This window comes from Podarcis muralis, chromosome 17 (genome assembly GCF_964188315.1).
Source record: "Podarcis muralis chromosome 17, rPodMur119.hap1.1, whole genome shotgun sequence".
NCBI lineage: Eukaryota > Metazoa > Chordata > Lepidosauria > Squamata > Lacertidae > Podarcis > Podarcis muralis.
In genome coordinates this window covers 1,268,448-1,281,846 of record NC_135671.1, presented here as the reverse complement: position 1 = coordinate 1,281,846, position 13,399 = coordinate 1,268,448, and the positions used below count along the sequence as shown (strand labels likewise).

Genomic DNA, 13,399 nt, shown 5'->3' with positions numbered 1-13,399 from the left:
GAGCTGTTTGAAGAATCGCTGTGTCGTCTGATATGTTGTTGTTGTTGTTGTTTAGTCGTTTAGTCGTGTCCAACTCTTCGTGACCCCCTGGACCAGAGCACGCCAGGCACCTCTGTCCTCCACTACTTCCCATAGTTTGGTCAAACTCATGCTGGTAACCTCGAAAACACTATCCAACCATCTCGTCCTCTGTCGCCCCCTTCTCCTTGTGCCCTCCATCTTTCCCAGCATCAGTGTCTTCTCCAGGGAGTCTTCTCTTCTCATGAGGTGGCCAAAATACTGGAGCCTCAGCTTCAGGATCTGTCCTTCCAGTGAGCACTCAGGGCTGATTTCCTTCAGATTGGAGAGGTTTGATCTTCTTGCAGTCCATGGGACTCTCAAGAGTCTCCTCCAGCACCATAATTCAAAAGCATCAATTCTTCGGCGATCAGCCTTCTTTATGGTCCAGCTCTCACTTCCATACATCACTACTGGGAAAACCATGGCTTTAACTATACGGACCTTTGTTGGCAAGGTGACGTCTCTACTTCTCAAGATGCTGTCTAGGCCTGTCATTGCCCTTCTCCCAAGAAGCAGGCGTCTTTTAATTTCGTGGCTGCTATCACCATCTGCAGTGATCATGGAGACCGTCTGATATGTTCACCCACAACTTAACACTGGCGACGAGTTTCCAACTCCCAGTGGCAGGTTCCGGCCTGCCCATGAGGCAGACAGAGGCAGCTATCTTGGGCAGCCGAATCCCAAAGGGCAGCAATGGGTTCCGGCGAGATCTCGCCGCCCCGGCCACTTCTCCTGGCTTCTCCCATGGCCTGCTACCACTGCTGCTGCCAGAGAAGCAAGGAGAAACGGACCTCTTGCGATCCCTTGCCTTAACCCAGAACCTGCAGCCACGCAACCCTGGTAGGTAAGCCTCAGGCAGCAAAACAGGACAGTCCATCCCTGCCCAAAGGTTGGATGATAGTGGCAGCAAAAAGCTTCCCCCTTGTTCTCCATGAGGCCACTGAAATCAGGAAAGCTTGGGAAAACAGGAATAGATTTGCATGTGAAAGGATTTGTGTTCAAGATCCATTTCTTACTGGAAACGACTTCCTCAGCTGCACATGTACCTCACACTGCAATTCTGAAACCGCCTTCCTGAACCGCTATTTTGCATCTGGTTTCAGTTGACGAGTCTCAGAGTTCTAGTGAAAAATTCTGCAAGCCTGAAGTCTTTTGTAAACCATTCAGAGCCTGACCTGAGGTAAATTGTGAGCATTACATTGCCAGGCTATCATAGCACTCTCTCTCACACACACACAGCAGCCCCATGAAACCTGCAACATGGGGAAAGAGAGTGGTGCTTCTTTTAGCGGAGGTTTGTTGCTGTTGTTCCATACTAAAATAAGAACTGAGTTGGAAAGAGCAGAAGCTCTTATTTCTGGTTTGGAGGTTGTTTTTAGGACATTCAGACCTCAGCAACATTAAATTCTTTCTCCGTTGATGGGCAGCTCTGTCTTTTCCAGCCCCGGGTAACATTTAAATAGAATAGTTTCTCACTGTGAAGCAGAAAGCGACCTATCCAGACAATGAAATCGTTCTTTCTGCCCTTTGTGCTTAGGGTTATCTGTCGTCCTGTTCCAACCACCCCACTCTATTCCCCTTTCCTCTCCAGTTCTCAGGGGGTTTTCCCTCTCAAGTGTGCCATTCCCACCCACCCCTGCCCCATAAAGGCTCAGATTATTAAGACACTGCAACACTCTTTAGCAGTGCGGACAAGTTTCCTAGTTTTGCATCCCAGCTATCATTGCAACTGATCTCCTTGCTGCCCCCCCCCTCACATCTTTGAAGAATGGCCCAAAAGGCCTTCAGTCTCTCCACGTTCTGTGCCATTGAGTTCGGCACTTTGGCGGCGGTTCAACCTCCCCCTGGAATTTTTTTCTTGAACGTGTGAACACCTGGGGGTTAGCCCTGCTCTGCCAGTAGCTCTCCCTTGCGCGGGAATGGTGCTGTTTTGGCTACATACGCACAAGTACCGGAAGACTTGAATCAGTATTAGTATAGAAACATGTGAGGCACTGCAGTAAAATAGAGTGGAGTGTGGAGTGCTTCTTTCCAGGGTTGCACATAGCTGTCAACTGTCCCTTATTTGGCGGTAAAGTCCCTTATCACAGTGCTGTGTCCTGCTGCTGTCCCTTATTGATGATGTCCCTTAAATTTCCCGTGTTTCAAAGGAAGCAGCTCCTCTCCCTCCCTCCCTGCCGGCCAGGGTGGAGGGAGGCTCCAACTGTGTTGATTGGCTGCGTTGCTCACCCAATAAGGAGTCTAAGAACGACTGGGGGGTGGAGCTTGCATGCCTTGTGCCGATCAAATTGGCCGCCTTGCCTGGGAACTCGCCTTTGCTCAGCGCTTCCCAGCGGAGAGGTGACGGTGGTTTTCCTTGCTGCGTCCCCTTTGCCGGGTTGCTGCGCAGTGGGAACCACCACTTGAGGCTTCGTTTGGCTGCTGGCTGGGCTTTTTGCCTTTTGGCTGCTGGTCCCTTATTTTCGAGGCTGCTGGTCCCTTATTTTCAAATCTGTTAGTTGACAGCTATGGGGTTGCAGCCACTCTGTTGTATCCCCCCCCCCAGTTTTCCTCTAAGCCTTAATCAGTATTCCATGCGCACTGAGTAGACCCAATCATCTTTAGGCTGTTTGAGGTTTCTCCCTTCCTTTGTGTTTGTTTTTTGGGGGGGGACTCATGTGTGCCCAATCCCAGTAGCATCAAATCCTTATTTTTTCCCACTGGTGTCTATGGGCAACTAACTCTTTATTCAGCTCCCGGGGAATTTAAAAATAACTTCTCAGTGTTTACCAGGTTGTGACCTAGATTGTTTTTCTTCCTGCCCTTTTATCTGCATATCTGCAATTCTCTGTTCTCCCCTTCCAACCGTTCCATTCTATTTCTCCTTCCACCCAAGTGTGAAGGTCTCCCCCCCCCCCCACATCTCAGTTCTGTGCCACTGAATTATTATTAGGTCATTGGAGAAATAAACATTCCTTAAGTCCTCCCATTTGTGAATACCGTGAGTAAGGCCTTGTAACACTTTTGAGGTGTTATAATCTGACGAACATCTTTGAAACAGGAACTTATCCAGAACCCTGCCTATTTGTCAGCTACTCAGCGCATCCTCCCATGCGGTGATTATTATTATTTTTGTGCTAAGTTATTCTTTCTAAGCCTTGCTGAAACGCACACTTTACGGCAAACTTCTTCTCATTATCAATATATTCTTGTTACAGCTGTGTGCCTCTTAGCAGCTCCTTGTGCTTCTAGCCATTGTTACAACTGGATTCTTGGGGTGTAAAGACACTTAATTTGATTATAGTAAGATGCAGGATCCTTCCAGCGCTCAACTAGCATCCACGTTGTAGGATCACAATGTAGACAAAATAAATCAGCAATTTGAAAGATAACCTATGTCAGTGGGTAAATTACCACAGCTTCACTATATAAAACATACACAATAATACATATATCCCAGTCGTGGGAGCCAGAGGCAGTGCCAGATATAGGTCGGTGCAGGTGGTTTCCCTGCACAGGGTTCACAAAATGGAGAAGATCCATAAATGAGAAGTTCCATTTGGGGGGCGCCATATTTATTTTGGCCTCACACAAAATAAGTGTGCCCCTGCCAAGGGGAGAATATAACAGGGCCGTCTACAACCAGCTATGAGAAGGTTTCTGATGACTAAATGCTGATGTTTTTATTTAGCCAGTTTGGAAGAATTTGTAACTTCGAGAGGCAGGATATGAATATTTGAAGAAGAATAGTGATGATGAGGGGGACGCGGGTGGCGCTGTGGGTTAAACCACAGAGCCTTGGACTTGCCGATCAGAAGGTCGGCGGTTCGAATCCCCGCAATGACGGGGTAAGCTCCCGTTGCTCGGTCCCTGCTCCTGCCAACCTAGCAGTTCGAAAGCACAAAGTGCAAGTAGATAAATAGGTACCACTCCGGCAGGAAGGTAAACGGCGTTTCCGTGCACTGCTCTGGTTCGCCAGAAGCGGCTTAGTCATGCTGGCCACATGACCCGGAAGCTGTACGCCGGCTCCCTCGGCCAATAAAGCGAGATGAGCGCCGCAACCCCAGAGTGGTCCGCGACTGGACCTAATGGTCCGGGGTCCCTTTACCTTTACCTTTAGTTCTGATGAAGCATGAGACTTCTCTGTAGCTGATTGCACGAAATAATGCTGGTTAGGGCAAACCTTTAGTCTTATTCATTTATTCATTTATTCATTCATTTCATGGCTGTTCTTCGTACTTTTTCGCTTTTGAGGACCATGCTTATCAATTCCAAACATGTTGGTAAGCCTGTCGATACCAATGGCTCTTAATCAGCTGTGTTGTCTACAATTCTTCATTTCTGTGAGAAAATATAACTTGGGAGAAGTGGTGGCCCAAAATGAAATGCCATCCATGGCAAATATTCACAGGTGCAGAGGTCATATATTCTCACAGGAAGGCAAAAGAAAATTGAAAAAAGTTTTCCTTTCTCTTTGGATGTGTAATATAGACTTTCCTTTTTTATATACCCATGCCAGAAAGCAAAAGAAATTACCTAAGTGCCAGTTCACATGTAATTTAAGTAATACTGATTTCCAGTCATAAATGTAATTACCCATTTATCTTGCATTACAGTACTTTAGTTTGACGTTGTTGGTGAACATCTCAGAAACAAATCCCTCAGGTCCTCAATGTGTGTTTAAATGTAAAATTGCCAGATGTCATAGGTACACAAAAGCAATGGCTACTTTAATGGATTTCTCTTCATGTGCGCATGCAAAATCAATTTTTGAAGCTGAAAAATGGGGTTTCCTTCTCATGTCTATTGCCATTTGATTGCTTAGGTGCGTAAAGAATATGGGAAATGCCTGCGTACGCATTGCTGTAGCGGGAAAAGTACAGAGAGCTCCATTGGCTCAGGAAAAACATCTGGGTCACGGACACCAGGACGATATTCCACAGGCTCACAGGTAAATAGTTTCCTTTAGCTTGAAGGGGGGTCTGGAGAGTTTGTCATGCCATTATAGTTTAGTGCTGAGGCATAATCATTATACCTCCATCCCGTATCTGAGAACCTAGCTCTGCTTATGGTTATGACACCGCCAGGTTGTGGTTGCACTTTAATGGCTAGAGGGGAGATCATTTGAGTTGGATTTGATATTCTCCACTGAAGATGGCATCCCTACCACCATAATGTGTGGGATTACTTCCCCCCAAGCCATGTCATCATCACATCAAATCTTCTCATCACCACCTTCCTACACAATTGACTGTCACTTTCAGGTGAGTTGAAAAATATGACCTGATGATGATGCCGATGATTCTAGAGAACTGTTTCTATAAAACATTTTGGCACTGTTTTCACACCCTCGCAAGTGTCCCTATTTTCCAGGGACGTCCCTGATTTTAGAGAAACTGTCCCTATTTCTGATTTGATCCCGGAATTTCCTACTTTTCCTTAGTATGTCCCTATTTTCATTGGATAAATGTTGGAGGGTATGGAGTTATCCCCCTCCCCCAGCCGTCTGAAAGCAATCTTATATAGGGAAGGGTTTTTTAAATGTTTAATGTACATACAGCATGCCAAATCACATACTTCGTTCATTTTTTAATGATTGGGAACATAGAGGACCATTAGGTTTTTCTAGTATCTTTAAACACCCACTTTACTTTTAACTTCGTGTAGGTCAGGCTATGAATACATCAAACAATGGGTAGAAAAGAGCCTTCAGAAATGTTTGGACCATAGTAGAGAAATTCAGGCTGTGATCTTTTATTTATTTATAAAATTTACCCTGAACCATGGCTACTTTGAAGAGCATTATTCTACTCAGCCCTGTTCTAGGGTGGGCACTTCTCAAACACATTGCAAATTTCAGAAGCATTTAAAGAAGATGAACTTTTGATTGGTGGAGATTACTTGCGAGGAACTGGATCATAGGTGAGAGGGGCGAGAAGGAGTTTACTAAGGAGAAAGAAGACTTGCAGACCTTTTACACAAATGCAAATTGAAGGGTGTCTGGCAGGGATTACATGCTATCGAATTTGGTTTCACATATTGTTCTCTCTTAAGAGCAGACTACCTATTGACTGAAAGCTCTTTGTTACATAAATTTGCCAAGCTACCATAGGCTTCCGAAAGATCTCAGTCCAATGTGCTGGTCTAGATATTGTTTCAGATTCATGGCCCAGTATGCAGTTCTCCTATTTGGTATTTTAATTCAGACCTATGAACCCATCAGAGCACTATGCAAATCCACCATGATAGACTGGCAGAATATTTAGATCTTAAGGCTGAAAGTGCTCATTAGTCTGCAGTGCCATGAAGTTGGTGCTTCAGGGGCTGGCAACTAGTGAATCTATCAAACTGAGAAAGATTTCCTTCCGCTACATATCTGATTACAGTAAGAAGTTAGAGAGAAGACGTAAATCTTCCAGATCCTATAGGGTCCATAGAGTCTTTGAAGGTAAACAGGGGTCTCTTGAAGCCTTAGAAATTGGAAGATATTTGAACCAAAAGTGTTGTGAATTTGGGAATAAGAACTCAAAATTATTGGCCTCAATTCGGTCTATGAAATGGGAAAGAATTTAGGACCTGAGGTGTCAGGGATTGGCAGGGCTCTGAATAGTATGGGGTAGACGCAGGAGACTAGGGGAGAAACTCAGGAGAGTGGACCAGCGATGGATGGGGTTTGGTGCTACCTGCAAGGCAGGAGCCAGGACAGGAGGAGGAGGAAGAGTCAGGGCAGTCTGAGAAGGAGGAAGGCCCGCAAGATGTGGTGGAAGAAACATATATGGGGGAAGAATGGGAGTCAGGTCACTTGAGTCAAATGTGGCATGACATTGGTATTACTGTACACCAGTTTGAATGGTCCACATTCAGGGTAATGGTAATGCTCTGTTGATGGAAATGCAATGAAAGGTGTACCTACTGGCACCTCCAACGAACCTGCCCAGCAGTAAAAAATCTTCTGGGAACAGGTAGTTGTAGAGATTAATGCCGTCACAGTGTGGTTTTGGGTTCCTAAGTTAGGTTTATTATCTCTATTTGAGGGAGCAAGTGCTGACTTTTTGGAAAACTTTTAATAGTTTCATTGGTAGCAGCATGCCTGGTTATTTCATTGGGCTGGAAAGATGCTTCATCAATCACTTTAGAGAACTGGTACAAAAAAACCCTTTCTTTATTGCAATTTCTGAGAAAATCATTAATTATTTGTGCACCTTAAGAGGACAAGCAGAACCAGTGTGGAATTTTAGGTTGCCCATGAACGATCAACCTTTCTGGTCTCTTATAACCCATAATATGAATGTGGAGAAATTTGCAACAACTTGTAGATTTGCATATATTTGTAGATTTCATTCAATGTTATTCTTACTTTACCCCTGATCGTATAGTTTCCTTATTTGAATTCAGACAGCGTGTATTTGTCTTTGGTCTGTGTAATATAAAATCTAACTTACAAAATTATTTTAAAGTATTTATAAAATTTATTTTAAAAAATACTTAAATATTGCTAACATGTGGAAGGCATATAAGTGGTGGGCAGCAAATACGAAATCACAATAAACGTAAGTAAAATATAAAAACAGACAATGTCATAAGGAACTGGCCAGTCTTCGGGATGTGGAGATGGTAGCAATATACAGAAATGCCCCTATTTTGATCTCTGAATTGTTGGAGAGTCTTCCATTTTCCTCCTCCTATTGGTGGATTTAAATCCTATTTTCAGGCGCTGCAGTGGATTTTTGCCCTCAGGTGGCTTTTACACCTATATTTAATCAGTCAGCCTGGTGCTTGAACTGAAATCTGTCCACCTCCATCTCATGTTTTTGCAACACTCTGGGGGTTACATACCCTTCTTTGAAAACTCTGACCTTAGCTTGTTTACTCTGAGTTACTGAGAACACACTCCATTATCTGCTTCTAGTGCCAGGTTTAGCTTTTTATGCAGTAATGCACAGAAACAGATTTATGAAGGGCAGTTCATATAAAACACTGCGGCTTACAACTTAATCAATAGAAAGGAAACACAAATGCAGTCTGTGCTGCTAATAGATGTAATTATATCTGACACCTCACCAATTTAGCTTTGAACTAAAACACACAGGGAGTAACCATTAAATTCTTAGTAAGGCTGTTGTGATCTGCATCTGTGTAATAGAGGCAACATGCTTAATTCATACCCAAATATGTCAGCTGAGAGATGTTTCTTCTGGTGTCTGGAGTGGCTGTCGCAGCACAAACACTTATCCCAAGCTCAAAGTCTCAGAACAAATTCAAAGAAGCTGGGCCCAAAAGACAGTTCTAAAATGCCTTAGATAAACCAAAACAGCTGTGGCAAGTCGCTTCTACAAGGGAACAAACGCACAAGCCACCAGAACATTTAAATGGCATCAAATGTTTGTGAGAAGCAGGTTTTGCAAGGAACTTAAAGATAGTAAGGAAGGTCTATCATGGCAAAGATGATCCAGAAGGAAGTTCCACAATAATCGCCCTTTTGAAGGACATATGGGGCATATCGGGAAGATCTTAAGAGGGAGCAGTTGTGGATCTTGGGGTCTCAAATTGCCAAACTTGGGCACACACACACACACACGGACTCTGATTTTCCATTCTACCTCATAGTTGCAGTGCCCTTGAGGATCCGCGCCCAGTTTGACTGGTCACACTCCCCGAAATCTGTCTCTGCAGGGAAGGGGGTCCTTCAGTCAGGTTGTTGGTATCTTGGAATTGTGCACTGTGAGCTAGCTTAGATAAATTTTAAATAGAAAAGTGAAATATAATTTTAATTGATACTTTATTAGATCAATTTTTATTTATAAGGATATAATTAATAAAAGAAAAGGGTGGGGAAGTGTGAGAAATAAATGTGCAAAAATAATACAGGAGGTAAAATCAGTACATTTCCCTTCATTGTTCTATAGAAACAAATGGTGTTATACTCCTAAAGCAAATGTAGTTAATCATAATGTACAGTGGTGCCCCGCAAGACGAATGCCTTGCAAGACGAAAAACTCGCTAGACGAAAGAGTTTTCCGTTTGTTGAGTCGTTCCGCAAGACGAATTTCCCTATGGGCTTGCTTCGCAAGACGAAACGTCCTGCGAGTTTGTTTCCTTTTTCTTAAAGCCGCTAAGCCGCTAATAGCCGTGCTTCGCAAGACGAAAAAACCGCAAGACGAAGAGACTGGCGGAATGGATTAATTTTGTCTTGTGAGGCACCACTGTACTACATTCTTTATAAACACATTCCAGATTTCACTAGATTTGTCCAAAGAAAGTCTACAAGCAATCTGTTCATAAGTTGCAAGTGCTGTCTTTTCATTGTCCCATTGATTAAAGCAGGGGTCAGCAAACTTTTTCAGCAGGGGGCTGGTCCATTGTCCCTCAAACCTTGTGGGGGGCCAGACTATTGGGGGGGGGTGAACCAATTCCTATGCCCCACAAATAACCCAGAGATGCATTTTAAATAAAAGCACACATTCTACTCATGTAAAAACACGCTGATTCCCGGACCATCCACGGGCCGGATTGAGAAGGCAGTTGGGCCGGATCCGGTCCCCGGACCTTAGTTTGCCTACTCATGGATTAAAGGGAATCTTGTTCTCCTTCTTCCAGTTCATCAATATCAGTCTCTCTCGGCCAGAGCCTTCTCAGCTTCTGAGACACCCGAAATACTGGAGCAGCTGTATTTGAAACTAAAAAGCTACTGATCACTTTTTATAGATATTTCTTATCCATAAATAAGTTTGATATGCAGACTTTATGTGAAATATATATTTTATATATTATATATATATTAAATATATATATATTAAGATTAAATAAATGCTAGGAGTTACAACAGTCCATCCCAGGTTAAATATTGTCATGAGCAGGGGTCAGCAAACCTTTTCAGCAGGGGGCCAGTCCACTGTCCCTCAGACCTTGTGGGGGGCCGGATTATATTTTGGGGCGGGGAATGAACGAATTCCTATGCCCCACAAATAACCCAGAGATGCATTTTAAATAAAAGGACACATTCTACTCATGTAAAAACACGCTGATTCCCAGACTGTCCGTGGGCCGGATTGAGAAGGCGATTGGGCCGGATCCGGCCCCCGGGCCTTAGTTTGCCTACCCATGGTCATCAGTATAGAAGCATCAGACACTTGGGAATTTTAGCTGCATGTTGAGGGGGGAAAGGAAGGTGTGGTCTTGCTGCTGGGTTTGGACTCCAAGCTGGACCCAAATTCTGTTAGCAATTCCTGGATCTTGCCAGAAAGGAACCAGCCCGTATGTAGCATCCTGGACTTGCACCTTTTGTATGCTAAATTTTAAATAAAATAACATTGTTCAAATCATACAGTTATCATATTTAAGAAGCCGTGAAGTTACTCCAATAAAGTATGTTTGTAGATATGTGAGATGTATTCTGTCAGTAATAAAAATAGCCCAATTATGAACAAGTATGTTACAGAATTGCCTCTCTCTTTTATCCTGTTATTAAAAAAGTTTAGAAGAGATGGCATACAATTTATTTTCACATTCAACAAATGTGAGAATATCTGTGACTGTCCGAAATTTTGCACAGACATTTCAGGCTGAAGGAATCATATACAGTGGAACCTCAGTTGTCTAATATAATCCTTTCCCAAAGACCGAAAGGTTTAACAACCGAGGCGCAATGGGTGGTCAGAAAATTCAATTGAGAAAATTGAGAAGCTGTTTGACTTCCGAGGCGCGTTCAAAAACGGAAGCAATTACTTTTGGGTTTTCGGCGTTCAAAAACCGAAACATTCGGTTAATAATAAACGGAGTATGTTCTTAGTGAAAGTAAAAATATTAAGAAGTCCAAAGAAAGATGTAACCCGCTCAGTCGTCTTTGCAGTTACCACATTAATCTTCTGCTGGCATTTCTACATATAGAGCATCACATGCCGCAAAATTATCTTATTCCTTTTTACATTTCCAGAATGAGGTTTTATGTTCCTGTAATCTTATATATTTTATGGCTACATTATGTAGTTTATTACTCTACCTTCTAGTCATGCACTTAAAAAACAATTCTCTCATAGTCTAGAACATAACAAGGTTTTTTCACAGTAATTCAAAAACTATTCCCAAATATCAAAATGAGTGATTTCATAAAATGCTGCCTTGCAGACAATCATAACTCTTTACCTTTGATCCATTTCTTCACGAAAACTCCATAAAATCTGATATATTCTAGGAACAAGATTTTTATCTAAATTGTTAACCCTGATCAGTTAATTTCTGAATCCGATTTTAGTGACGGGTTGACGTATGGTGATGGCTGCTCATTCATCATAGTGGTGTTATCGTTATATAATCAGATTTTCATGGCCCTGGTTTTGATATATCAAAAAACATAGCACATATTGTTCACATTATAAAGGAACCCAGTTCTCCGCTGAGTTTAAAATTCCCGCAAAATATTAAAGCTGCTGTTAATGATTTAACTTGACTACTTCTCTTTCCAAATTTATCCTAGATTCTAAGCAAATTTATACTCATGAGATGCTTAGATTGCATTTCTCCCTGCCAATAGCACCATCCGTGAGTTCTTAAACAGTCTTAAACATGAGGTTGTGTCAGGGAACTGCCATCGGAGCCAGAGGGAGAGGGAGGGCTCCAGAGGAATTCCGGAGAGCGTCCCGGGAGGGAGAGAAGCAGCACATCTTCTGGGGAAGGAAATCAGCGTAACACCAGTGGAGAAGGGGGGCAGATGGGGGAATTGGCGAAGTGGCTCCAAGACTCCTCGCCGGGAACCAGTGGGGAGAGCATGGGTCCTCCGATGCCCACACCCTCCCTGCGCAGAAGGCTTCCGCGCAGAGAAGCTAGGCGGAGACTAGGCGTCAAAGAGCTTCTTTGCTGAAAGAAGTTCAAGAAACGCCCACTAACGGATTCTGCCAGCGATTGAGACAGCCACGGGCGCGTGGCTGTCCAGACAGAAAGGGTTCATTCAGGCAACCAGCCAAGGGTGGCGTTGATTTACACACAAGCAACCCCTAGAACCATTACAGGTTGCAAAGCAGCTCCATTCTGTATGAGTCCACGTCACATAGCTGTTCAAATGTATAATGTGTCCCACCTAGAGAAAAACCAGGGTTTTTTCTGCTTTTTCCCAAAGCCGTTGCCCCACCCCAGTAAAACTTGGGGGGAAAGTGTGTGGAATATTCCCATCTCTAGTCCCACCAAACACCCTGGACTTATATGCCTTTGCTTAACTTGGCTCAGTGTTCTTTTAGCCATTACTTTTTTAAGGGAGGAATTCCCATGAAATTTCAGGTGCATTCACACAGAACCTCCATATTCAGAGGCGTGTATTTCTGAGTGCTTGAGGCAGACAAGAAGTTTCAATGTATTGAATCTTGCAGTTGAGTCACTGTTCTCCAGTTGCATGACAGGAACACTGACTGTACTCCTGTATGGAGGGAATGGTACATTTCTGGCATCGTGGCTACCCTTGGAAGCTAATACAGTTGTACCTTGGTTTTGGAACAGCTTCGTTCTCGGATGTTTTGGCTCCCAAATTATCAAAACCCGGAAGTGAGTGTTCTGGTTTGTGAACTCTTTTTGGAAGCCGAACATCTGACAGGGCTTCTGCAGCTTCCGATTGGCTGCAAGAGCTTCCTGCAGCCAATCAGAAGCTGTGCTTTGGTTGTGCCCAGAACTCACAAACTTTGGTTTCCGAATGTTTTGGAAGTCGGACTCACAGAACTTTCTGGGCACATCCCTTTCAGCTTTTGATCCAGTCCCATTATCAGTGATTTGCGCTTTAGTATATAGTCTGCATTTTAAGGCTTTTAAAATAGAAGATCTATTGCTGTAGGCCTCTTTGTGAGCTTCTAGTTGGAATCAGGATTCTGGACAAAGCAGATTCATGTTCTGCTATGTGCAAGGGGTGACTGACTACTACACGCAGTTCTCACTATCTGAACACAACGCATTCTCAGAAAATCGTCACTTAGGCAAGAGTTTGCATAAAGAGTCAACCATTTCCATTATTTCCTATGGGGAAAATTCTAATGTGTTCCCAAGCACCCAATTTTGACCACAAAATGATGGGGAAACCCTCTGAAACCTTGCAAGAAGCAAACAAAGAAGGGGAAAATGCTCTTACTTGTCTGATCTCTCCCCTCCCTCCCACCGTGGTTTGTGGCAAAACAGATGCTGCAGACCAGGAAAAAAACAGAAAGAAAGGCCTGTTTAAAACTGCTTATTTGTTTACAGTACTGCACACAGGTCCAGCTATTTGGATATCTGACTCTGTGATGTGTATAGCAAGGTTTGGGTACTAATTCCTCCTGTTTGGATAAGTGAATTTTCATACAACAAGTGTCTAGATAGCGGGACCTGCATGTATATACAGGTGAAT

At 43.4% G+C, this 13,399-nt stretch overlaps 1 protein-coding gene across 29 annotated transcripts in view; it reads left to right on the top strand.

The window, feature by feature from the left end:
• ADGRL3 (adhesion G protein-coupled receptor L3) overlaps positions 1–13,399 on the top strand; it is a 543,408-nt gene that overhangs the window by 467,571 nt on the left and 62,438 nt on the right. For all 29 annotated transcript variants that reach the window (XM_028711325.2, XM_028711329.2, XM_028711310.2 and 26 more), the window contains one exon: positions 4,865–4,990. In XM_028711325.2, coding sequence (XP_028567158.2) covers positions 4,865–4,990 — 126 coding nt within the window. The remainder of the gene's footprint in view (positions 1–4,864; positions 4,991–13,399) is intronic.